Genomic DNA, 25,847 nt, shown 5'->3' with positions numbered 1-25,847 from the left:
TAAGACCAAAGGTAAAAATGAGACTCTTTTGGGGCACCTGGTTGGCTCAATTTTTAAGCGTCTGCCTTCGGCTCGGGTCACGATCCCAGGCTCCTGGGATCGTGCCCCACATCAGGCTCCCTGTTCCATGGGAGGCCTGCGTCTTCCTCTCCCACTCCCCCTGCTTGTGTTCCCTCTCTCTGTCAAATAAGTAAATAAAATCTTTAAAAAAATTAAAAAATAAAAATGAGACTCTTTGAACTCTTGTTTTTCACTGTCACTATTTCGCCAGCCATTTTCACAACTGAGTTCTATGTCAGGGAAATTATATCAAATGCTTGGAATAGTGTTGAACAGAATACACATTGATTCTTATTCAGAATGATGTCAAGTTTGACCTTAATTACTAGAAGAATAAAACTAAGTCCAAAATACTTCAGCGTATTTTATATGTCTTGTGGGAGAAACAAAAGAGAGGATTCCAGCCTTCAAGGAGTCACAAACGTGTAAAACCAGATTTAACTGGCATATTACGAACTTTAGAGAAAGTTAAAAAGAAGGCAAAAAGGGAAGGTACAGAACAAGATTGATAGTGTCCTAGTTGTTACACACACACACACAAGCATGTGCATGTGCGGGGTTTTGCACAATCTCTAAATGGGAATACCAGACACCAGACACTAATAACAGAGATTGTTTCTGGGCAAGGGCTGTGGAGACTGCAGGGTCAGGGGTTGGAGGAATACTTACTTTTCAACGTAGAGCCTTTAGTACTATTTAGTACAATTTTACTTATTCTTTTTTAAAGATTTGAGAGTATGCACAAACATGCACGTGCATGAGGTGGGGGGAGGGGCAAAGGGAGAGGGGGAGAATCTCAAGCAGACTCCCCGCTGAGTGGGGAGCATGATGTGGGGCTTGATCTCCTAACCTGATCATGACCTGAGCAGAAATCAAGAGTCAGACCCTTAATGGACTGAGTCACCCAGGTGCCCCTCACTTTTTTTTTCTTTTAAAGATTTTATTTATTTGACAGAGAGAGACACAGAGAGAGAGGGAACACAAGCAGGCAGAGTAGGAGAGGGAGAAGCAGGCTCCCTGCTGAGCAGGGAGCCCGATGTGGGGCTCGATCCCAGGACCCCGGGATCATGAGCTGAGCCAAAGGCAGACGCTTAACTGGACTAAGCCACCCAGGTGCTCCATCACTTTTTTTTAATCATGTCCTTAAAAATTAAAATGTTCTGGTGGCAAGGGAACAGTGAAGTAAAATGCCTTGTTATCCTTTCTGAACTCAAGTTCAAACCACTAAGATGATATATTTTTTAAAGGAGGCTATTAACAATGCAGTAAAATGCTAATTATACAGATTTGTTGGAAAGAGTGAGACTCAAACTGAGGGCTGTCAGATTTTAGCCCAGAAGTCAATCTTTTAAAAAAAAAGAAACACTGGAATATGTAAGCTCTTTATATATATATGAATATATATAAATGAATATATAGAATATTTGAATGAAAGGATTTACAAGAAACTAGTAACATTTTTTAGAGAGAGAGAGTGTGAAGGGGGTGGGGGGGGAGGACTAGAGAGGAAGACAGAGAATCTTAAGCAGGCTCCATGCCCAGCACGGAGTTCTATGGACGCGTGATCTCACGACTCTAAGATCATGACCTGAGCCAAAATCAAGTCAGATGTTCAACTGACTGAGGCACTCAGGTGCCTCTCAAAACTAGTATTTTTAATATCTATCAGTAGCACTGAAGGATATAGGGAAACTTTACCATATGCCATTTTATGCTTTTTGAATTTTGTAATATGGAAATATTTTACCTAGTCAAAGATTTAAATTTTAAAAATCTGTTCATCCTATAAGGACATTTCTATTTTTAAAGATTTTTTAAAGATATTTTTTATTTTTTTTAAAGATTTTATTTATTTATGTGACGGAGACACAGCGAGAGAGGGAACACAAGCCGGGGGAGTGGGAGAGGGAGAAGCAGGCTTCCTGCCGAGCAGGGAGCCCGATGCGGGGCTTGATCCCAGGACCCTGGGATCAGGACCTGAGCTGAAAGGCAGACGCTTAACGACTGAGCCACCCAGGTGCCCCAATTTATTCATTTATTGTAAGACAGAGAGTGCGAGAGAGAGAGAGAGAGAGAGAGAGAGCGCGCGAGCAGGAGCAGGGGGTAGGGGCAGAGGGAGAGGGAGAAGCAGACTCCCTGCTGAGCAGGGATCCCGATACTGGGCTCCACCCCAGGACCCCAGGATCATGACCTGAGCCGAAGGCAGACGCTTAACCAACTGAGCCACCCAGGTGCCCCATCATCTTAACCATTTTTAAGTGTACCATTTGCCATTGTTAAGTACTTTCACACTGTTGTGCAACCAATCACATAACTCCTTTCATCTGAAAGGCTATAACCCATTATACAACTTCCCATCCCCACCCTCAGCCCCAGCCCCTGGCAGCCACCCCTCTACTTTCCGTCTCCTGAATTCAATTCTGTCATATGAGAAATGCCATGTTAAGTGGAACCATACAGTATTTGTCTTGCTGTGACTGGCTTACTTCACTTAGTTTAATGTCCTATCATTCTTTGTTCTAAGTATCTGCAGTGCATAGTCTTCCAGTCTGAGTTAATTTTTAAAAATTACAAATACAGAATTATGGAAGTATACGATGGAAAAGGGGAAGAAATACAAAAACAGCTTAAATTTTTAGAAGTTTTGATCAAAACTATCATACCATCTAAAAACATGCTTTTGCCTATAACTGAAAATTTCAAAAGAAAACTATCCATCTATTAGAGGATTCTTGCATAAATAACCTACTGATATAAAGAAAAAATATAAGAGGAGGATACTCTCAAATGAATTTTATTTATCATTAAAATATACAATCCAATCAGATTTTAAAGTTCTTGGGAAAATGGGAAATTCATGTTCCTTAAATCAAAATGAACATATAAATTGTGGCATGTTACAATGCACTGATTGTGCTAACTTTTTTTTTTTTTAAGATTTTATTTATTTATTTGACAGAGAGAGAGACAGTGAGAGAGGGAACACAAGCAGGAGGAGTGGGAGAGGGAGAAGCAGGCTTCCCACGGAGCAGGGAGCCCGATGCGGGGTTCGATCCCAGGACCCTGGGACCATGACCTGAGCCGAAGGCAGACACTTAACGGCTGAGCCACCCAGGCGCCCCTGTGCTAACTTTTCTATTAGTTAGTGAGGTCACAAAGTACCCTTAAAAACAGACTTACATTTTCCAATGTCCATTTCTGTGGGAAGTGTACTTACTTTCATCTTCATGCAGAGTATGCAAGGCATTATTTTCCACTTGGAATGCTGGAATGCTTTCGCAAGATGTCTTATTTTATTTTTAAAGATTTTATTTATTTATTTGAGAGAGAGAGAATGAGAGAGCACATGAGAGGGGGGAGGGTCAGAGGGAGAAGCAGACTCCCCACAGAGCAGGGAGCCTGATGCGGGACTCATCCAGGGACTCCAGGATCATGACCTGAGCCGAAAGCAGCCACCCAACCGACTGAGCCACCGAGGCGCCCTTGCAAGATGTCCATTTTAAAAACCAACTTTTTGGGCGCCTCGGTGGCTCAGTCGTTGGGCGTCTGCCTTCGGCTCAGGTCATGATCCCGGGGTCCTGGAATCGAGTCCCGCATCGGGCTCCCTGCTCCGCGGGAAGTCTGCTTCTCCCTCTCCCACTCCCCCTGCCTGTGTTCCCTCTCTCACTGTGTCTCTGTCAAATAAATAAATAAATAAATAAAATCTTTAAAAAAATAAAAACCAACTTATTTTAAAACAAAGTTCATTTGGAATAGCATAGTTTATTATGGCTTAAAATTCTGGCAATAAAGAACTTTATGATCTGAAGCTGGAAAAGTCTCCCCCAACACTGACACATGCATGCTTGGCAGAGGCCGTGTAGCAGGCCTGCTGGTCTGAGATAGGTCAGGACTCACACAGAAGTTTCCAAAACGAGGTTAAGGTAAGTATTTGTGCTTTTATAAAGTTGGCACTTAAATCTGTAGAAACTTTGGTGATTCTGGAAAGAAAAAAAGCAATTTTTATTTCAGATAGTATTTATAAACAGTGAAACAATTCTTGATTTTCATTCTCCTTCTGGGAGTAAAGCTTTCTTTTTTTTTTTTTAAGATTTTATTTATTTATTCGGGAGAGAGAAAGTACTCGCGCACAGGCAGGAGGAGGGGTAGTGGGAGAGGGAGAAGCAGGCTCCTCTTGGAGCAGTGAGCACGACTCGGGACTTGATCCCAGGACCCTGAGATCATGACCTGAGCCGAATGCAGACGCTCAACCGACTGAGCCACCCAGGCACCCCTGGGAGTAAAGCTTTCAACAGAGAAGTCACCCATAGACTGATCTGGAGTTAGAGCTTAAGTGACAATTGACAGGCTTACCAAAAAAAAGGCTCATTAATAACTAACTTGGAAGGAAAGCTTATAATCTCCACCTTGTAACAAATTATACATCAACTGTACATTAATTCCAACTCCGCTATTTGTTTGACATTGAGAAAATGCCTTAACTTTTCAATCACTATCAAGTCTACCCTCCTTGAAGTGGACATAATAATGGTGCCTACCTGATTGTTACAAGAAACAAGACAATGTCTGTAAATTACTTAGTACAGTATGCAGTATGTTATAAACACCCAATAAATGTTAGCTATATGTTATTAATAAATGCCCCCACGTCTGTGTTGATTCAAAACAGGAATATAAAGACAAATAAAACAAAGGTGAATAAAATCTTCCTGGTCTAGAAGATACCATGACTATTTAAGAGCTAACGAGTCCTCTGAGGATAAAAAGATTTTTTTCCTTAAGTACCTCATGAACTATAGAGAAATTTTTTTTTTTTTAGTTATTCTAGATCAGGGTTCCTCAACCTCACAGTAACAGTGTTTTGGGTGGGATGAGTCTGTGTTGTGAGGGGGGACCAGTGCACTGTGTGCTGTGTGCAGCCCCTCTGGCCTCTACCCACCAGATACCAGGAGCACCCCTCCTCACTCTGCGTTTTTGTGTTGCTGTGGCCTAGCACTGTGAGCTTCAAAGACCAACCTGGGCATCAGCTTCTACCCCTGCTCACCCCAGAGCTCCCAATGCCTGCCTGTCTGGCCAGTGGTCTCCTCAGGGCCCAAATGCCGCCACCACCTACACATTCTAGACTCCACCACTAGCAAATGCCAGGCACCACCCAGTGGAATCTCAATCTGGGAGTCAGAGACTCTGGAAATCACCTCTCCTCAGACCAGCGGACCGAGATGACAGAGCCAGGTTCTCTGAGAGCAGAGAATTCCACCCGCAGGTCTGAGTGTCACTGGGGCAGAGAGAAACACGGGGTTGGCTGTAGGCCTGACAGGCCAGGCCACACACCTGACCCTCCGTCTCAGGCCAGCTGCTCTTAGGTGAATGGCTCCAGATGATGCATCTGCAATCAAAGTAACTATAACCGCATACCCAGGCAACCTGGGGGCAGCTTTCTCTCTTCTTATATAAACAGCCACATAATATCCTTGATTTTGCTTCTTGGCCCACAGAGCCTAAAATATTTACTATCCGGGCCTTCATAGAAAAAAATGTGTCAATTCTTCTTTTAGGTAAGTATGTATCTTAGGGTCAATATAGAGAAATGTGTCATAACATCGGCTATTCATTCTACCTGATCTCATCTTTGTAGCAAAAAAAAATGTTATGTACAAGTGAATAAACACCTGGAAGTGTTTTCCAAGATAAATGCCCATGGAGCCCCCACTTGGGTTAGAAACTGCTGCTAATGTCTAAGAGGTACACTTTCAGCTCAGAACTAACTGGGAGAGATCTTAGCAATTATTATCTAATTATTGGCCGATTGCCATTTCCTTAGAACAGAGACCACAGGTAGACAGAAGACCACAGAAGACCTTAGCCTTCCTCACAAGCCTTCAAAGCTTCCCCCCACCCCCACCTCAACCTCTTAATCCCAAGCACCCATGTCTATAGCATCAGATTATCCTTTCCCAAATATGTCCCCAGCAAGTCATGGACTATTACTTATGCCTCTCCCTTTTTGCTGATGCTTTTCCCTTTGCATGGAATATTCTTCCCATCTCCCTCACCCAGTGAACGCTTACTTCAGGATCAAACTCAAAAATCCTTCATGTAGCCCACACCTGTATTCTGAAAGACTTGGACTAGAATTCTGTAATAGCACACTGCATTAGTTATTTCTTTTCTTTTTTTTTTTCAATTTTTATTATTTATTTTTTTAAAGGGGGGTGGGTAAGAGGGAGAAAGGGAGAGAGAATCCTAAGCAGCCTCCACACCCAGCTCAGAGCCTGATGCCGATGCAGGACTCAATCTCACAACCCTGAGATCATGACCTGAGCCAAAATCAAGAGTCTGACCTTCAACTGACTGAGCCACCCAGGCGCCCCTGTGTTAGTTATTTCTATACCTGTCTCCCTTGATAAACAGTGAGCATATGGAGAGCAAAGGCATCTTAACTCTGAATCCCCAGTGCCTCATGTTAATTAATGCTTAGCCCTTACTAGAAATTCAGTAAATGTCTGGTCAGTGAAATAATTATTTGAAGGGTACTGCATGACTCTTTCTGTCAAAAAAATAATTCTTCCACTAAGAATTATTAGGTAAACCCCTTTTCCTTTCTTGTCTAAAATTTTCTCCTCTTTACAGTTGTTCCTTTGAGTTAGAGAACAAAGTCTATAACAAAGCCTTCTGACGGCAAGGCCTGCATCCTTTCATCTTTATATGTGTTTACCAATATTCCTGGCCATTAGTAAGTGCTCAAGCCCCCTTCAAGAATTACACTGAGACTTAATTCAACCATATAAATTACCTGAAAGGATATGACTAATGGGAAAAAATTAATGATCTCTCTCAGTCATACTAAATCTTTTCCTTCTGTAATTACTGTGGTTTGTTAGTGTTTTCCTTTTTTGTTTTTTTAATAGAAATAACGTAAGTCACTGAATTTATTTCATTTTAAAATCCAAGTGTCCAAACTGTACAAAACCAAAAGAGCCAGAATGCTCTGTCCCTATAGATTATCTATAGAATATATGTGTGTATACACCTATATACATTCTCTTGAAGGAGAACTGGAGAAAATTATAAGGAAATTAAGAGTCTGACTTCCAGGGGCGCCTGGGCGGCTCAGACGGTTAGGCGTCTGCCTTCCGCTCGGGTCATGATCCCAGTCCCGCATCGGGTTCCCTGCTCGGCGGGGAGTCTGCTTCTCCCTCTCCCTCTGCCTCTCCCCCTGCTTGTGCTCTCTCTGTCTCTCTCGCAAATGAATAAATAAAATCTTAAAAATAAATAAATAAAAGTTGCTTAAAAAAAAAAAAAGTCTGACTTCCACCGAATATTCAATTGTACCCCACCCTGGAAATGAAACCAACCAATATGAAATAACCTTCTTAGATAATATGTTGGTAGCATTGTAAAAAGGAGCATTAACATAACCTCCAAATATTGCTCTGCCCTATACTCCCCCTCCAGAGTAGGTAATTTATGGAATAGGATTAAAGAGAAAGACCAGGAAATGGATACTCAGCAGTTGAATATCATTATAACAGCACTTAACCCACTGAGAAGCAGGCTCACCAATTCTGACCTTCACATGACCTTTTCTACCTTTCTGGTTGACAAGGGGCTGGGCAGTTAAGTGGAATTGGTCCTCAGTTAGCCTCAACCAAAGAGTTCATTAAACAGGTGAGCACAAAGGGTCTTGCGATTTAGTAGAAAGCTTGTGGGATTTACTAAATGCCAAATGGTTTCCAAACTTCAGGATCATTCAAGTTTCACTACACACTTAATTTTTTACCTTTAAGTTGTTTAAGTGTTTTTTCACTTAAATGTATTTTGAAAAGCAACCATCACTATTTTAAATAGAAAAACCAGTATTACTTGGCATAAATAGAAGTTATCCATTGAAATAACTTGAACACACATGGTATTAAATCCTAGCTGGGTGTGGTCGTTGCCTACCAAAATGTTGGAGATCACTAACTACACACTAAGGACGCTCTCCTTGATAGAACCAAAAAAGATCGCTAAAGAATTGAGAGGGGAAAACTTTCCCACTGAAGGGCTCATTGCTATTTAATGCTGTGTCTCTGTGCCACCTAAAATCATCTTGTTTCAGAAACAGTGCAGAGTCCCTTTCCCCACTCCACCCACAGTGCCTGATGGAATGTCTTAATTACCACCCTGTCCTTACAAAGCCTAAATAAAGCGATCTCACTCTCTGATTGAGTAGGTAAAAGCTTAACCGCACTAGGTTTCAAAAACCTACCAAAGTGGAAAAGATCTAATCCCGGAAGGAACAGGCCACTTCACCTCCACTCAATTTTTTCCAGCAGAAGAGATCCAGGAAACGATCAGAACACGGACCGGAAACAATCAAATATTGCAGGTGAAGAGTCTGCCAAAGACACTTACTTGGCAGAGGCCTGAGCGGCCACTCTGATAGCAGGGGTCCAGTTCTGTACTAGGGAGGGCGACTTGTCTTCTCTGAGTCAGGGGTGGGTGTGCTCTCAGGAGACACTGATTGCTGGGCCTGAGAAGCTGGAGCCTGGGACTCAGGGGGTGGGGACGCGGTGGCAGGGAATTCCTGACTTAGCTCCTGGCCCGCTAGTGGCGGAGTCTCAAAAGCCTGGGCAAGTGGCTTCCTCTGAAACTCCTGGACAAGCGCGGACGGGCTGGGAGCAATCTCTTGGACTGAAGAGATGCTCTGGAGGGTCTGTTGGCTGTGATAGAAGGCCCGAAAGTCCTGGACAGCAAGGGAGACCCGCAGGGCCACAGGTTGGGTCTGAAAAGACTGGGAGGATGGGAGCTGGATGAGAGACACAGGGGTGGCCAGGGCCTCCAACTGGGAAGCCTGAGCACCTGAAGATGGAGTCTGAGAGGCAGGAGGAAGATTCTCCAGCTGGCTCTGTGAGGCTAGTGGGACTTGGAGTTGGCTCTGTGCGGCCGCAGACACCAGGGGGTGGCTTTGAGAGGCCCAAAGGACCTGGAGGTTGCTCTGTGCAGGCAATGGCACCAGGGGATGGACCCGAGAAGCTCCGGAAACCAAGGAGTGGTCCTGAGAGGCCACAGGCACAAAGGGCTGGCTCTGAGGGACCACAGACACTGCAGTCTGGCTCTGAGAAGCAAGGAGGACTGTAGGTTGAGTCAACGAGGACAAGGGGACAGCAGGCTGACTCTCAGGGGCAACAATGAGCGCAGGCTGACTGGCAGAAGCCAAGGAGGCAACAGGCTGGCCTGCAGAGGCAAGAGTGCCCGCCGGCTGGCTCCTGGAAACACGCACGGCTAGAGGCTGGCGGGTAGAGGCCGAGGGGATTACAGGCAGGCTCCTGGAGGGGAGGACGGCTAGGGACTGAGCCTGGTCTGGAGTGAAAAACGATTCTTTCACAAGCCCTGGCAGCCCAGCCTCGGGGCCCGGAGACCCAGCATCAGGGCCCGGGGAGCGAACTCCCTCTGAACTTCGGACAGCTTCAGGTTTGGGGCCCAGATCCTCGCTGCCCAGGTTTTGCAAGTCTCCGCTCTCCAGGGCACCTGTCGGTCCGTCTTTGCCCTGGTCTTCCTTCTCCAGCTGGTTTTCGAGCCGGGACGTGACGGTCATACTCGGAGAAGCAGGTCTAAGAAGGAACGTCCTGGGACCGCAGCGCCGCCGGATCCGCGTCAAGGTGGTGGACATGTTGCAGAAGGTAAGAGAGAGGCGGTGGCTCAGCGCGTCCACCGTGGTGGAGGAGGGCACGTGGAAGGGCCTCTTCAAGGACTCTTCAGCAGTCAGTTCGATGTTGCCGGTGTACCAGAAGACCCACCACAGCAGGCTGAAGAAGATGATGATGGAACCCAGGTAGAGTAGCAGGTCGTCGAAGAGCAGGTGCGCGAAGACCCCGGTGAACAGCACGGTCGTGCCCACCGTGTCGAAGACCACGCCCAGCCAGAAGAAATGCCTGCAACGCCCGAGGCCCGTGTGCTTCCTGGTCTCCTCGACGTTGTTTCTTGAAAGTTCCATGACTTGTCACTGTCGTCGCCGCCGCCGCCGCCAGGTCCTCAGAGACCCGGCGGGTTGTGCCGCCGCAGGCCGGCTCTGGCCCCTGGGTCGCCATGGCAACGGCCCGGGGGTGAGCCGCGCAGGGGGCGGGGCGAGAGGGCAGGAAAGGGAGGCCGCCTCTCACCTGCCGTGAGAAAAAAAAGGGGGCCCCCCCCGTCAAGAGAGGGGCGCATGCGCAGTACGCACCGTCGCCTGCGCGCACGTCCTCCCCGCATGCGCAGTGTTTCAGCCCACTGCGTCACTCCCAACGCGGAGCCTGGCAGTGTCGGTGTGTGAGTGTGGGGAGTTTAGTTTTGGGGGCTGTGGTCTGAGTCCCCGCCTTTGGGGGAGTGAAGTAGCTGCATTCTTTTCTCCACGCCCCCTCACCCCCCCAGGCTTCGAGAGCAAGGGTGAGTTCCCGAAGGAGAGCAAAGGCCAAGGACCCTCTTTTAGTAACTCCTCCCCTAGCTGCGAATACAGCGTGGGCCCCAGGTGCTGCCACCTTCTGAGGAGTTAATGCTTTTCCTTTGTTTTGGTGAAGTGGCCAGATTAGGAGCTATTGTTAAATCTTTTTTTTTAAAGATTTTATTTATTTATTCATGAGAGACGGGGGTGGGGGGGGAGAGAGAAAAGCAGAGGGAGAAGCCGGCTCCAAGGAGCAGGGAGCCCGATGCGGGGCTCGATCCCAGAACCCCGGGACCATGACCTGAGCCTTAGGCAGACGCCCAACCATCTGAGCCACCCAGGCGTCCTATTGTTAAATCTTAATTCCCGTTTTACCCGTTTGCGGGTAGTTACGTTCTTGTGCTAGTTAATACCAGACCTGGGAGTGGATTCTTCAGGCTTTTTCCACTCTAGGTTTTCTTCCCCTTTATTAACCACTTTTGATCACCTGCTTGCCCAGACCCTTGGGAAGACTTAATGCTTTTCCCACTATTCCCAACAGAGTGAGGTAGGAAAACTGTCAAAAAAAGGAAAATCGGGGCGCCTGGGTGGCTCAGTCGGTTAAGCGTCTGCCTTCGGCTCAGGTCGTGATCCCAGAGTCCTGGGATCGAGCCCCGCATCGGGCTGCTTGCTCAGCCGGGAGCCTGCTTCTCCCCCTCCCTCTGCCTGCCACTCCCTCCCTGCTTGTGCTCTTTCTCTCTGTCAAATAAATAAATAAAATCTTAAAAAAAAAAATAGGAAAATCGACTGGAGCCCAAAAACTACACTTACTTGAAGCTTGAGAATTGGGCGTGAGAATATTAAAACTAGTATAAGACCTGGTGTCATTCAGGTTCTGGTGGTAATAAATCATAGCCAGGCACTGATTCTGGTCCCTCAGTTATTAAAGGTAGATTCTTTTTTTAATAACCTTTTAATTTTAGGGGCGCCTGGGTGGCTCAGTTGGTTGCGCCTCTGACTCTTAATTTCAGCTTGGGTTGTGATCTCAGGGTCGTGGGATCAAGCCCCACTTGGGGCTCCTAGCTCAGCAGGGGCTCTGCTTGAGGATTCACTCTCCCTCTGCCCTTCCCCCTGCTCATGCTGTATCTCTCACTAAAATAAATCTTTAAATAAAAGTAATAATAACCTTTTAATTTTAGAATAGATTAGATTTGTAGAAAAATTGTGAAGATAATATAGACAGTTCCTCTCTACCTCCATACACCCAGTATCTGGATGTGGGGAACAAAGGCAAAAGAAAAAAATTAAATTTCCTTATAACTTACACTCCATTGACAAGTCCTTGAAACAGGTCGAGTGACCTTCCTCTAGGAACTCAACTGCCTAGGTGTTACTACTTTGCTAAGGGCAAAGGGGCAATCTTAGCTTAACATTACCCACACCTCCAGAATCTTGTAAGTCTTCTTTAACATATACAAATTCCTTCAGAAACTTCCCTTATATCTACCCTCCAAGACATGTTAACAATCACCCTCCAAACATATGGCCCCACTGATATACATCTGAAGGGTCTCATGACTAAGGTTTTATTAGACAGTAAAAAAATGACCTTTCCTAACAATAGCTAGCCCCCTCAAGTTCTGGAAACCTTGCTTCCAAAATTCCTTAGAGACTTACGCACCCCCTAGCCCCCTGCCAACTTGAAAATATATAATCAGTCATCCCTCACAACCCAAGTACAGCTCTTTCTGCCCACAGGTCCCGTCCCTGTGCTTTAATAAAATCACCTATTTGCACCAGAGATGTCTCAAGAATTCTTTCTTGACCATTCGCTCTGAACCCCAACATTTTCATATCATCTGTACTTTGTTTTTTAAAATGTATTACAGGGGCCCCTGGGTGGCTCAGTCGTTGGGCGGCTGCCTTCAGCTCAGGTCATGATCACAGGTCCCTCGATCGAGCCCCGCATCGGGCTCCCTGCTCAGGGAGGCGTCTGCTTCCCCCTCTTCCCCCTCTCCCTCCATTGCTCCCCTGGCTCATGCTCTCTCTCTCTCTCTGTCAAATAAAATCTTTAAAAAGAAAAAATAAATAAAATGCATTACAAGCTTCTTCTCTTTATAAGTGTGTTTTTTTTTCCTTTTAAGTGTTTCTAAAAGTTTAGGAAGCAATGTTTCATGAACTTCTTGGCCAATGAATAAGACTACTTCTGAACCTAGGTACCCCAGAAATATGCTAAGGAGACCCGATGTCGCAAGATAAAACATGGTCCATCTTCCTACAGTGTCGATTTTCCTTGATAGCAAATAGTTTAAAAACATAAATATTATGAAAATAAACATGTATTATGGAATAGAATATAAATGAGAAAGCAAAAGTTCTGGGTTAAATACCAAGATAAAAGTTCATCCCTTGTGGGCTATTCAGAGAGATTAGACAATGTGCCAGACTTTACACAAAGACTCCGTGTATATAAACATGGTACACCTTCAAGGAAGCTCAGTTTCTTAGTAGTAAGAAACCTGAGAAATTTTTATATGAAATACATTTATTTTTTTGTATATTTATGTTTTTAACTGTTTCAATAATATCAAAATAAGCACAAGATGGGGCGCCTGGGTGGCTCAGTCGTTAAGCGTCTGCCTTTGGCTCAGGTCATGATCCCGGGGTCCTGAGATCGAGCCCCGCATCGGGCTCCCCGCTTAGCGGGAAGCCTGCTTCTCCCTCTCCCTCTGCCTCTCTTTCCGCTGGTGCTCTCTCTCTCATGCTCTCTCTCAAATAAAATCTTAAAAAATAAGCACAAGATATTATGGGGTAGAATACAATATCCATATACATTTAATAGGAGACACAGCTTTGTGCTGTTATCTCCAGGACAGGGGCTTTTCTTCTTTTTATTTTTTTTTAAAGATTTTATTTATTTATTTGTCAGAGAGAGAAAGCGCACAGCAGAGGGAGCAGGGGCAGAGGCAAAAGCAGGCTCCCCGCTGAGCAAGGAACGGATGCAAGACTCAATCCCAGGACCCTGGGATCATGACCTGAGCCGAAGGCATACGCTTAACTGACTGAGCCACCCAGGTGTCCCATCTTTCTTTTTTTTAATATTTTATTTTTAAGTAATCTCTACATGCAAGGTGGGGCTCAAATTCACAACCCCAAGATCAAAAGTCATGTGCTCTACTGACTGAGCCAGCCAGGCACCCTAAGGCTTGCTTTCTTTTGACATTAGGGATACTTTAATAGAAAATTTCTGTTGAGGGCGCCTGGGTGGCTCAGTTGGTTAAGCGACTGCCTTCGGCTCAGGTCATGATCCCGGAGTCCTGGGATCGAGTCCCGCATCAGGCTCCCTGCTCAGCGGGGAGTCTGCTTCTCCCTCTGACCCTCCCCCCTCTCATGTGCTCTTCTCTCTCTCATTCTCGCTCTCTCAAATAAATAAAATCTTCAAAAAAAAAAGAAAGAAAGAAAATTTCTGTTGAGGGGTGCCTGGGTGGCTCAGTCTGTTAAGCATCGGACTCGATTTTGGCTCAGGTCATGATCTCAGGGTTGTGCGATAGAGCCCCACATTGGGCTCCACGCTGGGCATGGAGCCTGCTTAAGATTCTCTCTCTGCCCTTCCCTGCCCCCCCATCCTCTCTTAAAAAAGAAGAAAAAAGAAAATTTCTGTTGAGAAATACTGCTATATATAGGATGGTGACATAAGGAAAACTCCCATTTTTGGAGGGAAATAAAATAATCCCACAAACCAAAGACCCCTCTAGGGGCGCCTGGGTGGCTCAGTTGGTTAAGCATCTGCCTTGAGCTCAGGTCATGATCTCAGGGTCCTGGGATCAGGCCCCACGGTGGGCTCCCTGCTCAGCAGGGGTCTACTTCTCCCTCTCTTTCTGCCCCCCCCACTCAACTGTGCACATACATGCATGCTCTCTCTCTCTCTCTCAAATAAATGAAATCTTCAAAAAAACCCTCTATACCAATATAAAAGAGAAAAAAATTTATTGTTGAGTAATTATTAACTCAATTATTAATTGTTGAGTGATTAACAAATAATTAATATTAATTATTAATGCTTATATGCATTTAAGGTAGCACAAAATCTTTGTGTTACCTTTGTCGTATTAGGATATGAGTCAGGCTCCTGACTTCAGAACCAACTTGGTCCCCTGTAAATACTGAGTAAAAAACTTTCTTCTTGTGTTCTGACAGCTTTGCCAAGCCTTCTCTGGAGACTTATTTCTCAGTAAGCACTGAACCTTTCATATTCTGGATGCTTCTTGTGAAGAGTTTTATTTTTTCCTTTCTCGCATGACATTTTAGCAAGATTTATTTTACAAAGTACCCATTTATTGAGAGATCTGATGGTTCCCAATCTTAGCATGCTATACTATTTTTTTACAGACTTGGGCCTGTTTCTGGGGAGAAATTCTGCTACAAATTTAAAGGGAAAGCATTCAGTCAGGAAATAAAGATACAAAATATCAGGACCTTCCTTGCAGGAAAATAAGTAGGGCAGCCAGCCAGTGCCCAGCCAAGTCATACTGGTTCCAGAGGTGAAAGAGAAAATGTGTGCCAGTACATTTATACTTTTAATAATTTGGGGGCACCTGGGTGGCTCAGTCGCTAAGCTTCTGCCTTCAGCTCAGGTCATGATCCCAGGATCCTGGGATTGGGCCTGGCATTGGGCTCCCTGCTCAGCGGGGAGCCTGCCTCTCCCTCTCCCACTCCCCCTGCTTGTGATCCCTCTCTCACTATGTCTCTCTCTGTCAAATAAATAAATAAAATCTTTAACAATAAATAATTTTAATGGCTAATTTTCCCTATAATTAAAGTAGTTGAAATATATTGAAAAATGATTTAAAAAGAACCATTAAGTTTAAATATAATATTTATACCAAATCAGAATTTATTATAATTTTATATTCCTGGCCTTAATGGAAGCAAATAATATTTTATTTATCTTTATTTATTTATTTAAAGATTTATTTTAGAGAGAGAGTGCATGTGAATGGGGGTGGGGGTAGAGAGAGAGAGAGAATCTCAAGCAGACTCCCCAGTGAGCAGGGAACCCCATGTGCAGCTCAATCTCATGACCCCCAGAATCCTGACCTGAGCCAAAATCAAGAGTCAGTCGCTCAACCCACTGAACTACCCAGGCACTCCGGAAGCAAATAATATTTTAAAAATACACTTCCTAGTGTATCTCGCTTCAATAGAGAGAATTGCCATGTTTTACATTTTCTCATGAACTAGTTACTATAAATAAATTCATCCAAATCTGGAAAGATTCTAGGGTTTAGACTTCCAATGCTTTCTTGTGATCCTCTAAGAGATATATATATTTTTTGCACAAAACCCAACACCTAAAATCCCTGGCAAAATATTCCACCTTTTTTATTTCTCTGATTGTATGACTCTCTACTAAGCATCATCTAGCAACCTATCAGTCTGAATATTTCTTAAAACCTTCCTGTTTTAGAAAACATCATGATGAAACATTGAATCTTTATGATCTCAAATTCTGTTTACATTCTTCCAATCTTTGTATTTTTTCAGACTTACAGAGATTTGATTCTGTTGAACTACTGTCAAAAAAATATGCATGGAAATTAAGACAAAGATTCCTTGGAATAAGAGAGCCAATAAAAATAAATCAACTCCTTTCTGCCCGTGGACGCCGCCGAGTAAGCATCGTTAAAGTCTCCCCTCCCATCGCCCTCATGTCTAAGTCAGAGTCTCCCAAAGAGCCTGAACAGCTGCGGAAGCTCTTCATCGAAGGTTTGAGCTTTGGGAAACATCCGATGAGAGTCTGAGGAGCCATTTTGAGCAACGGGGAACGCTTACGGACTGTGTGGTAATGAAAGATCCAAACACCAAGCGCTCCAGAGGCTTTGGGTTTGTCACGTATGCCGCTGTGGAGGAGGTGGATGCGGCCATGAGCGCAAGGCCACACAAGGTGGATGGGAGAGTTGTGGAACCAAAGAGGGCTGTCTCAAGAGAAGGTTCTCAAAGACCTGGTGCCCACTTAACTGTGAGAAAGACTTTTGTTGGTGGCCTTAAAGAAGGCACTGAAGAAGATCTTCTAAGAGATTATTTTGAACAGTATGGGAAAATTGAAATGATCGAGATCATGACTGACCGAGGCAGTGGCAAAAAGAGAGGTTTTGCTTTCGTAACATTTGATGCCCATGACTCTGTAGACAAGATTGTCATTCAAAACTACCATACTGTGAATGGCCACACCTGTGAAGTAAGGAAAGCCCTCTCTAAGCAAGAGATGGCTAGTGCTTCATCCAGCCAAAGAGGTCGAAGTGGTTCTGGAAACTTTGGTGCTGGTCGTGGAGGTGGTTTTGGTGGGAATGACGACTTTGGTCGTGGAGGGAACTTCAGTGGTCGAGGTGGCTTTGGTGGCAGTCGAGGCGGTGGTGGATAAGGTGGCAGTGGGGATGGTACAATGGATTTGGTAATGATGGAAGCAACTTTGGAGGTGCCGCAAGCTATAATGATTTTGGCAGTTACAGCAATCAATCCTCAAACCTTGGACCCATGAAAGGAGGAAATTTTGGAGGCAGAAGCTCTGGCCCCTATGGTGGTCCAGGAGGCCAATACTTTGCCAAACCACGAAACCAAGGTGGCTATGGTGGTTCCAGCAGCAGCAGTAGCTACGGCGGTGGCAGAAGGTTTTAATTACTGCCAGGAAACAAAGCTCAGCAGGAGAGGAGAGCCAGAGGAGGGACGGGGAAGCTACAGGTTACAGAGATTTGTGAACTCAGCCAAGCACAGTGGTGGCAGGCCCGAGCTGCTACAAAGAAGACATGTTTTAGACAATCCTCATGTGTATGGGCAAAAAACTCAAGGACTGTATTTGTGACTAACTGTAAAACAGGTTATTTTAGTTTCTGTTCTGTGGAAAGTGTAAAGCATTCCAACAAAGGGTTTTAATGTAGATTTTTTTTTTTTGCACCCATGCTGTTGATTGCTAAATGTAACAGTCTGATCATGACGCTGAATAAATGTGTCTTTTTTAAATAAATAAATAAATAAATAAATAAATAAATAAATAAATAAATAAATTTGCCACTAAAATCTTTTTTTTACAAAACCAGTCTTTTGGAAATGTTCACCCATCATATGAAATAGATTCTCCAAAATCTGAATCTATCCCTAGTCTGAAGTGACCAACTTCTTCAGAGAACCATTGCAGATCATAGCTATAACAGACCCAAATCCCATAACATAATATACAATAGATAAATATACACCTATTTTTTTAACACCAGAATGTATAAAATAGATGTTTTAAAGAAAGTATCTAGGGCGCCTGGGTGGCTCAGTTGGTTAAGCGACTGACTTCGGCTCAGGTCATGATCCTGGAGTCCCTCAATCGAGTCCCAAATCGGGCTCCCTGCTTGGCAGGGAGTCTGCTTCTCCCTCTGACCCTCCCCCCATCTCATGTGCTCGCTCTCTCTCATTCTCTCTCTCTCAAATAATAAAAATCTTAAAAAAAAAAGAAAGTATCTATTAGTTTATATTATTTAGTTTTCTTTGACAAATATGCTATTACTTAAACAAAATAACAATAGGACTGGTTAATAGTGGCAGAAAAACTTTGCAATTTTAGAGTCTAAAAATTATGGAGTTCTAATGTAGGCCCAAGAAATTACAATTCTTCAACCTTTGGGTCTCAGTAGAACTCTGTAAGTGGAGGACTCACCACTGGCCATCTTTTATTGACTTGAACAACCACATTCTCTTGTACTTACTGCAGCTTCTTCAAGAAAGAGTTAATTCTCCAACAGAAAAACACTGTATTCTATTCTCCAGAGTATTTCTTTTTTTTTTTAAAGATTATTTATTTGAGAGAGAGAATGAGATAGAGAGAGAGAACATGAGAGGGGGTAGGGTCAGAGGGAGAAGCAGACTCCCCGCTGAACAGGGAGCCCGATGCGGGACTCGGTTCCGGGACTCCAGGATCATGACCTGAACCGAAGGCAGTCGCTCAACCAACTGAGCCACCCAGGCACCCCAGAGTATTTCTTTTTCTGTTTGTCCATTTTTAGTTTAGGCTTGGTACAGTCATATTTTCCATTTGTGTTAGGATAAAGTTCTCATTAGTGAGAGGTGTTCCCAGTATAAGACCCTATGTGAAGCTTATACACCAACTTTATTTTTGGTTTTTTGTTTTGTTTTGTTTGGGGTTTTTGTTTTTGTTTTTGAGACAGAGAGAGCATGAGCAGGGTGGGGGGCAGAGGGAGAGGGAGAGAGAGAGAATCTCAAGCAAGCTCTGTGCTCAGCACAGAACCCAACCCTGGGCTCCATCCCACAACCCTGAGATCATGACCTGAGCTGAAACCAAGAGTTGGTCGCCCAACCGACTGAGCCACCCAGGCGCCCCGCCATCTTTGTTTTTAATTAAATCTGTCAGTCTGATTCTTCAAAGTCTTTTAGAGTTCTTCAAAGTTTGCATAAGCTCTTTACACACTAAGACACATTTCCTGATTATTACTAAAACGTTTATGATAATATTAACAGCTTCACTTAAGTGTTTTCTTTGTGTCAGGACTGTGCACACTAACCTCTTCATTTGCACGGACCTTTAATTTTCACAACAGTATTATGAAGGTTTGATTATTACCTGTGTTCTATGGTTGAAGAAATTGAGAAACGGGGACCAACTTGTTCAAGGTCATGTGGCCACTAGGTGGCAAATCAGTACACAATACAGGATAGTGTGGGGGACGGGAAGTCAGGAGATAGGGCTTCAAGTCTGAGGCATTTGAACATATACTATGTGCTGAAAGCCATGGCTCTGGATGCATTTGAGCAGAACACTTAGAAATAGCCTACAGGGGGCGCCTGGGTGATGCAGCCGGTTAAGCACCCAACTCTTGATTTCAGCTCAGGTCACGATCTCAGGGTCATGAGATCCAAGCCCCCAAGGGGCTCCGTGCTAAGCGTGGAGCCTGCTTAAGATTCTCTCTCTCCCTCTCCTTTTGCACCCTCCCCACCTCCTTGCTCACACAATCTCTCTCTCTCTCTAAAAATAAATAAAATATTTTTTTTAAAAAAAGGGAAAAAGGAACGGCTTACAGACTAATGGAGAGAGACATACAGCATCAGATTTGTGTGATAGGTGCTGGAACAGAGGTACATACAAGGGACGGTGGAGCAACAGATGGTCAACAAAGTGCAAGGAAGCAGAGCTACAGTTCTGTTCACCTTAAAAATAAAAACTTCTAGTTATTTTATCAGTGAAAGAAGGGCTTATGCAGGAATAGCAGAGAATTGCAATCCAGGAGCAGCAAGCAATACCAAAACCATAGGCAAGTCCAACAAACAAGAGAGGAACACTATTTTGTAGAGAAGAAGGAGGTCGTTGGGAAGGGTTTTGAACAAAAGTCCCTTGGAGGGCGCCTGGGTGGCTCAGTCAGTTAAGTGTCTGCCTTCAGCTCAGGTCATGATCCCACGGTCTTGGGATCAAGCCCCACGTCGGGCTCTCTGCTCAGTGAAGAGCCTGCTTCTCCCTCTTCCCTGCCCCTGCTCATGTTTTCCCTCTCTCTCAAATAAATAAAATCTTTAAAAAAAAAAAATCCCTTGGAGAGAAGGGATGCTCACCCTTGCTGAGTTGCAGGGGTGGTTGATTTCTTGTAGAGGATGCAATGTACATCTTTCTCCTTTGGAGCCTGTAAAGGATTCCTGTTGAGATACTTGTGGTAGGGATCTGTAATTAACAATTCTCTCTGTAGTTGACCCTGGGTGGTAGGGCTCCCCCTACCAGCCTCCCCCTCTAGGATCCTGATTCCACCTTGTGAGGTTTCCCTGTATTAATATTCACATTTCCCCCTTTTGATTAAAGTCTTTCCTTGAAAGCATCATTGATCAAGAGTTAGGTTTTTTTGTATATAGTGGTTTTGTCCCTCAGTGCCAGGGAGGACCTTTCCTGATTGTAATGTCCCACATTGGAAGGAAAGTGCATAGCAGTTGGAAACTACAAGGCCACATTTGAGTAACAAGGAGGGTAAGGAGGGAAAAGTCCCACGCACTTCCCTTCTGAGGTCTGTATCTTCTCAAGGTTGTGTGTGCTGGAGATCATCTTGAAGTATTGGGCCAGCATCACCTTATTGGGCACATTGTTTTTACAAAAGATTGACAGATAAGTACAGAATCAAAAGTAACACATTTCCATGGGTGCCTGGGTGGCTCAGTTGGTTAAGTGTCTGCCTTTGGCTCAGGTCATGATCCCAGGGTCCTGGGATCGAGTCCCACATCGGGCTTTCTGCTCAGCGGGAAGCCTGCTTCTCCCTTTCCCACTCCCCCTGCTTGTGTTCCCTCTCTCGCTGTCTCTGTCAAATAAATAAATAAAATCTTTAAAAAAAAAAAGGTAACACAATTCCAAACCGTATGCTGGTTCTAATCCAGGATCCTAGGTCTGAAGGTAGCCACCTGAAAATATTTATCGGCACTTATTTTGACCTACGGAAGAGAAGTTTCTCCCTAAGAAGGCAAACCCAGACTCATGGATGTGTCCTGGATGTCCCTGCTTAAAGCAGTCATGAAAGTGGAATAGTAGATACTGCAAAAGCCCATGGAAAGAATTAATCAAGTGCTTTTGGGAAGATACAGTGCAGGTATGAACTTGAAGCAATAGCTGATGAACTCTTTGTAAAATAGCACATCTTCAAAGACTTTTTAAAAGTATTGTTATCTCAAAAAAACTGTTTTGAAAATAAATGTTATTGAGTTTTACAGTCTATAAAGTTGTAAATTCAGAGACCATGAATTTGGATAAGAACCCAGCAGCACTTAGTAGTTTAGATGAAAGAAGGATTTTTATGAATCCTGAACCTTCTAACCCTTTGGAAAAGGCACGTGAAATCACGGGATCATGATGAGGCTGTTTCCAAAAGACCATGATGAAAAGTATTCCTTTCACAGGGATTTGAGAAATGTGGACAAGGGAATGGTCTTTTCATGGGAAAGCAAAGAGAAGCAAGAGTGAGGAAAAAGGTATCAGGGCTGATCAGGACATCCCAGGAAAGCTGTCTGTCCAGATGTTGTCTGCTTCAACCAGGAAATCTTCACGTTCACATCACCAGAAGGTGTGCCAGTCCAGTCCGGGTTTGCTGCTTTCTTTCTTTCTTTTTTTTTTTTAAGATTTTATTTATTTGACAGAGAGAGAGAGAGAGAGCACAAGCAGGGGGAATGGCAGGCAGAGGCAGAGAGAGAAGCAGTCTCCCCACAGAGCAGGGGGAGCCCGATGTGGGACTCGATCCCAGGACCCTGGGATCATGACCTGAGCCAAAGGCAGTCGCTTAACCGACTGAGCTACCCAAGCGCCCCGAGTTTGCTGCTTTCCCCCCGCTTTTTTTTTTTTTTTTTAAAGATTTTACTTATTCATTTGTCAAAGAGAGAGAAAGAGCACAAGCAGGGGGAGCGGCAGGCAGAGGGAGAAGCAGGCTCCCCACTGAACAAGAAGCCCGATGAGGGGCTCGATCCCAGGACCCCAGGATCATGACCTGAGCTGAAGGCAGATGCTTCACCAACTGAGCCACCCAGATGCCCCTTGCCTATTGAGTCTTAATAGTACTATTAGTGTGTGTGACTAACCCTCAGGATTGAGGACGGTATTGCCTGGGAGCAAGAGGGGTCCTTCTAGCTGGATTAAGAATCAAACTGACATGAGATGGATTAACAGGAGAAAATTGAATTTAATTTTGTATATACAGAGAATCCACATATACCTGGAAACTCCAAAAACAGGCAGAATGACATATATAGGTCATTCTGAATTGAGGAGAAGGGCATAGGGGTCCAGGACTTCAGGGGAAAGGAATGCAATTCCCAGGGCAATAAGAAGAGCAGATGTTTGGTAATTAGATGCTTGCCCTGCCATAGAGATGGGTCATGCAGATAAAAGTCATGTCTCATAATAACCCTTATTCTAGGAAAGACCCCCAATTTATATTCTTCTATGTAGTTAAGGGAGTGGCAAAAGTTTCTTCTGAGCCCTCAGGGTCTTGAGCACCTTCAGCTCAAGATAATCTTGGGGTGCATGGCTGGCTCAGTTGGTAGAGCATGCTATCCTTGATCTCAGAGTTGTGAGTTCAAGCCCCATGTTGGGTGTGGAGCCTATAAAAAAAAAAAAAAAAAAAGATAATCTTCACACCAGAGTGGTTTATCTTGGGATGGCCTGCCCACAGCTCCTACAGTTTGCACAATGAAAGTGTTGTAAAAACCAGCCAAAGAGCACACCTTGTTGAAGCAGCTAACCAGTAAAATGCGTTCCCTGATCACTATGAAATTCAACAGGGGTTCCCCAAGGTAGGGAGAATGTTTTCCAACAGCAGACGCATTGGCTTGTCTACAAAAGTTTGGTCCAGTGATAAAACATACAAACCATGACTCAAACATATTTATATCTATGGGTTGGGGAAGCTGTATGAAATCCATCTGTGTGAACAGATTTTGCTGGATTATACTTTGCACAAGCAAGGTAGTCACTTTTTGCGGCCTTATTCACCTTTCCCCACCAATACTGATTCATGAACACTATTGTTGTGCCAGCAGACTAATGGTTTAATGCATGTTCAATTGTTAGTGGGAATTTTATCTGGTAGAGCCAGATTGTTACTTGGTCCAAACCAGAACTCTCTTTTTATCAAGCCAACAATTATTAGATTTTCAATATTGTTTCTCTTGCTTTGGGGCCAAACGTTGGGTATCTCTTGTCAGTTTTTCCAAAATTATCATTCGAGAGAATGCATCTTTGGACTCTGAGAGAGGTTTGGCTATCATTGGTCTCCTTGAGAGAAGCATTTTTGGTGGAAATATCAGTGAGGTGGATTACTTTGGTCTCCAGGGAGTAGAGTCTGGAACACCCCAGAATCTTAAGAACGGCCAAAGTAGCTGGCCAAAGTATGGCATCTAACACATTTTGGGCATCGGATCCATTTTTAGTATTATGTCCCATTCGAGGTAAGGACACCTTGTTGTTTCCATACTATTCCAAAGTCAGGAGCTACCCTGAGAGCGTATCAACTATCCATATAAATGCTGTGGTTTTGCCCTTGGCTACCGTACGAGCCTGAGTAAAGGCACATTAACTCATCCTGTATTGCTGAAGGAGCCAGAGGTGAAGGCGCTACCTGGATGACTTCCAGGAAGTTGTGATAGCATCCTCAGACTGGTATTCACCATTTTTCTCCTTTAAATAAAAACCATCAGTAAACCAGGACAACTGTATTGGTTAGAGGAGTTTCCTGTAAATGGTCACAGGGATGTCAAAATGGAATGTGTCAGTGTTAAGTAGTCATACAGGCTTTCCTGGGTCTAAATGTAGCTTTTATCTGAGATCTTATGCCCTCAGTGCCTCATCTGAATGGGAGCAAATTGTAAATTTTTCCCTGGAGACTTTGTGTCACTTTAAAGCAAAAGTTTTAGCAGATGGATGCTGTCTTCCTGTGAAGAGGTTTGAGAAGGGGAGCTGAGAAGCAAATCCTGGACATGTTACAACAAAGTCGAGCCTGCAGAACACTTCGTATCATTCCAAATCAGGTTTTAACTGTTCGTGAAAAGAAGGACTGGCTGAGAACCCTGGGGAATTACTGGCCAGATATATTTCCATTCTTCCAAAGTGAAGGCAAAAAGATACTAGCTATCCTTATCAACTCCAGTACTAAAAATGCACTACAGAGATCAGTTACAGTGAAAACTGCTTTGAGTGGGAATGGATGTCAGTAGCAGGGTCCTGAGGGTAGATGTATTTATTGCTTGAGGGGGCGCCTGGGTGGTTCAGTCCATCAAGCATCTGCCTTCGGCTCAGGTTATGATATCAGGGTCCTGGAATGGATCCCCGAGTTGGGCTCCCTGCTCAGCGGGGAGTCTGTTTCTCCCTCTCCCTCTGCTCTTCCCCCCTGCTCCTGCTCTCTCTCAAATAAATAAATAAATCGTAAGAAAAAAAAACATGTTTATTGCTTGAACAACAACAAAACCTCCACCCTCGGCCGCTGGGTTTTCTCACAGGTAAAATAGGGGTATTACAGGAAATAGTGCAGGGGATCATGAAGTCCTGAGTCTTATATAACTTTCTATTATAGGCTTGATGCCTTCAAGGGCTTCTTTACTAATAGGGCACTGATTAATTACGGAGAGAGGTTCTGAGGGATCTATTTGAGTCTTGATGGGAGATGCACGGTGGATTCTGCCACCATCAGTTGAGGATTTTTCCCATAAAGAGGATGGTAGCTGATCCAATAGGAACAAATGATCAGTGTCCCCAGACTCAGCTATGGTGCCATCAGAACCAGAGCAGAGCAAAGGTGCCAAAAGGTCATCTGTTTCCCCTGGTTGGCTATTTTGGTTACTACTATCAAATTCTAGATTTCTCTCTCTCTCGGGAGAAGGAAATTCTGGCTTGATACTTTTCTAAGAAATCTCAGTCCAATAAATGAATAAGGCCAGAAGAGCCAAGGAGAAAATGGTGTGTGTCTCTCAAAGGGCCTAGACAAAAGGGAATGGGTTCAAAGACAGGAACCTGCTGAGGTTTACGAGAGACCCTACTGTTTGAACTGTTTTAATACCCCTAGACAGGGGCTGGTTCACCACAATGAGGCTGAGCACCATGGGTGTAGCTCCAGTAAATATAGGGACAGAGAGATTCATTCCCAATCTGGAGAGCACTTTGTCTGAGCCCATGAAGAAGGAGAATCAGGAAGAGCCCCATTACTGATAATTAGGAGGACACAGAAGACTGAAGGTGCTGGAATGCTTAAGTTCGTAACATTTTTTTTAAATGCCCCAGCTTTTTGCAATAATAACAGAAACTAGGGTATTTTTGGTTTTGTTTAGAACCTTCATTTGCTGGAGTTGGAAATTTAGAAGTCTTTCTTTTAGGCAACTCATCTAGGATGCAAAGGAGCTGGTTTGCCAAATTACCTAAATCTGGAATGGGCAGTTTCCCATCTCATCCTGGTCTTTTTAACTAAAAAGGTCCAGCTCATTAACAGAGTTGAATGCTACTAACCATCAAGATCTAAAGGGAGACCAAAATATTCTTAAAAGACAATTTGGAGGGGCACATACCTGGGTGGCTCATTTGGTTGAGCGTCCGACTCTTGATTGTGGCTTAGGTCATGATCTCAGGGTGGTGAGATGGAGACCTGCTTCAGACTCCATGCTCAGTGGGGAGTCTGCCATGCCCTCCCCCGCCCCCCCCCAGGGCTGTGCTCTCTTGAAACTAAATAAATAAATCCTTAAAAAAAACAAAAGACAACTTGGAGTTGATTGTAATAGACATGAACAGGTTGGTCAGGCTTTTGTGTGAAAGCCCGAGTTTTGTACCAATCAGCAGGTTTATGACACTCTAGCATAATTGCCTGGTGGAGATTTCCAGTGAATGCTCTATCATCTTGCCAAAAAT

At 44.3% G+C, this 25,847-nt stretch overlaps 1 protein-coding gene and 1 pseudogene across 2 annotated transcripts; one reads left to right on the top strand and one right to left on the bottom strand.

Annotated features, from left to right (window-relative positions):
* Positions 1-3,802: 3,802 nt before the first annotated feature.
* Positions 3,803-10,215, bottom strand: LOC113933744 (putative uncharacterized protein DDB_G0290521). 2 transcript variants are annotated; one of them, XR_003523449.2, is made up of 2 exons: positions 8,312-10,215; positions 3,803-4,040 (listed from the first exon to the last, which is right to left on the bottom strand). XR_003523449.2 is itself a non-coding variant. In XM_027614236.2 (2 exons), exon 1 carries the CDS (start codon positions 10,037-10,039, stop codon positions 8,507-8,509), a length of 1,533 nt encoding a protein of 510 aa, XP_027470037.1. In that variant the 5' UTR covers positions 10,040-10,215; the 3' UTR covers positions 3,803-4,040; positions 8,458-8,506. The 2 variants fall into 2 exon arrangements, 1 of the variants encoding a protein (XP_027470037.1); XM_027614236.2 differs by having other exon boundaries at positions 8,458-10,215.
* A 5,802-nt stretch (positions 10,216-16,017) lies between these two features.
* LOC113933223 lies at positions 16,018-17,116 on the top strand (annotated as a pseudogene).
* Positions 17,117-25,847: the final 8,731 nt, after the last annotated feature.

This window comes from Zalophus californianus, chromosome 10, assembly GCF_009762305.2.
Source record: "Zalophus californianus isolate mZalCal1 chromosome 10, mZalCal1.pri.v2, whole genome shotgun sequence".
Taxonomy (NCBI): domain Eukaryota; kingdom Metazoa; phylum Chordata; class Mammalia; order Carnivora; family Otariidae; genus Zalophus; species Zalophus californianus.
The sequence above is the reverse complement of the archived record's forward strand: the minus strand, read 5'-3'. Positions and strand labels throughout refer to the sequence as shown.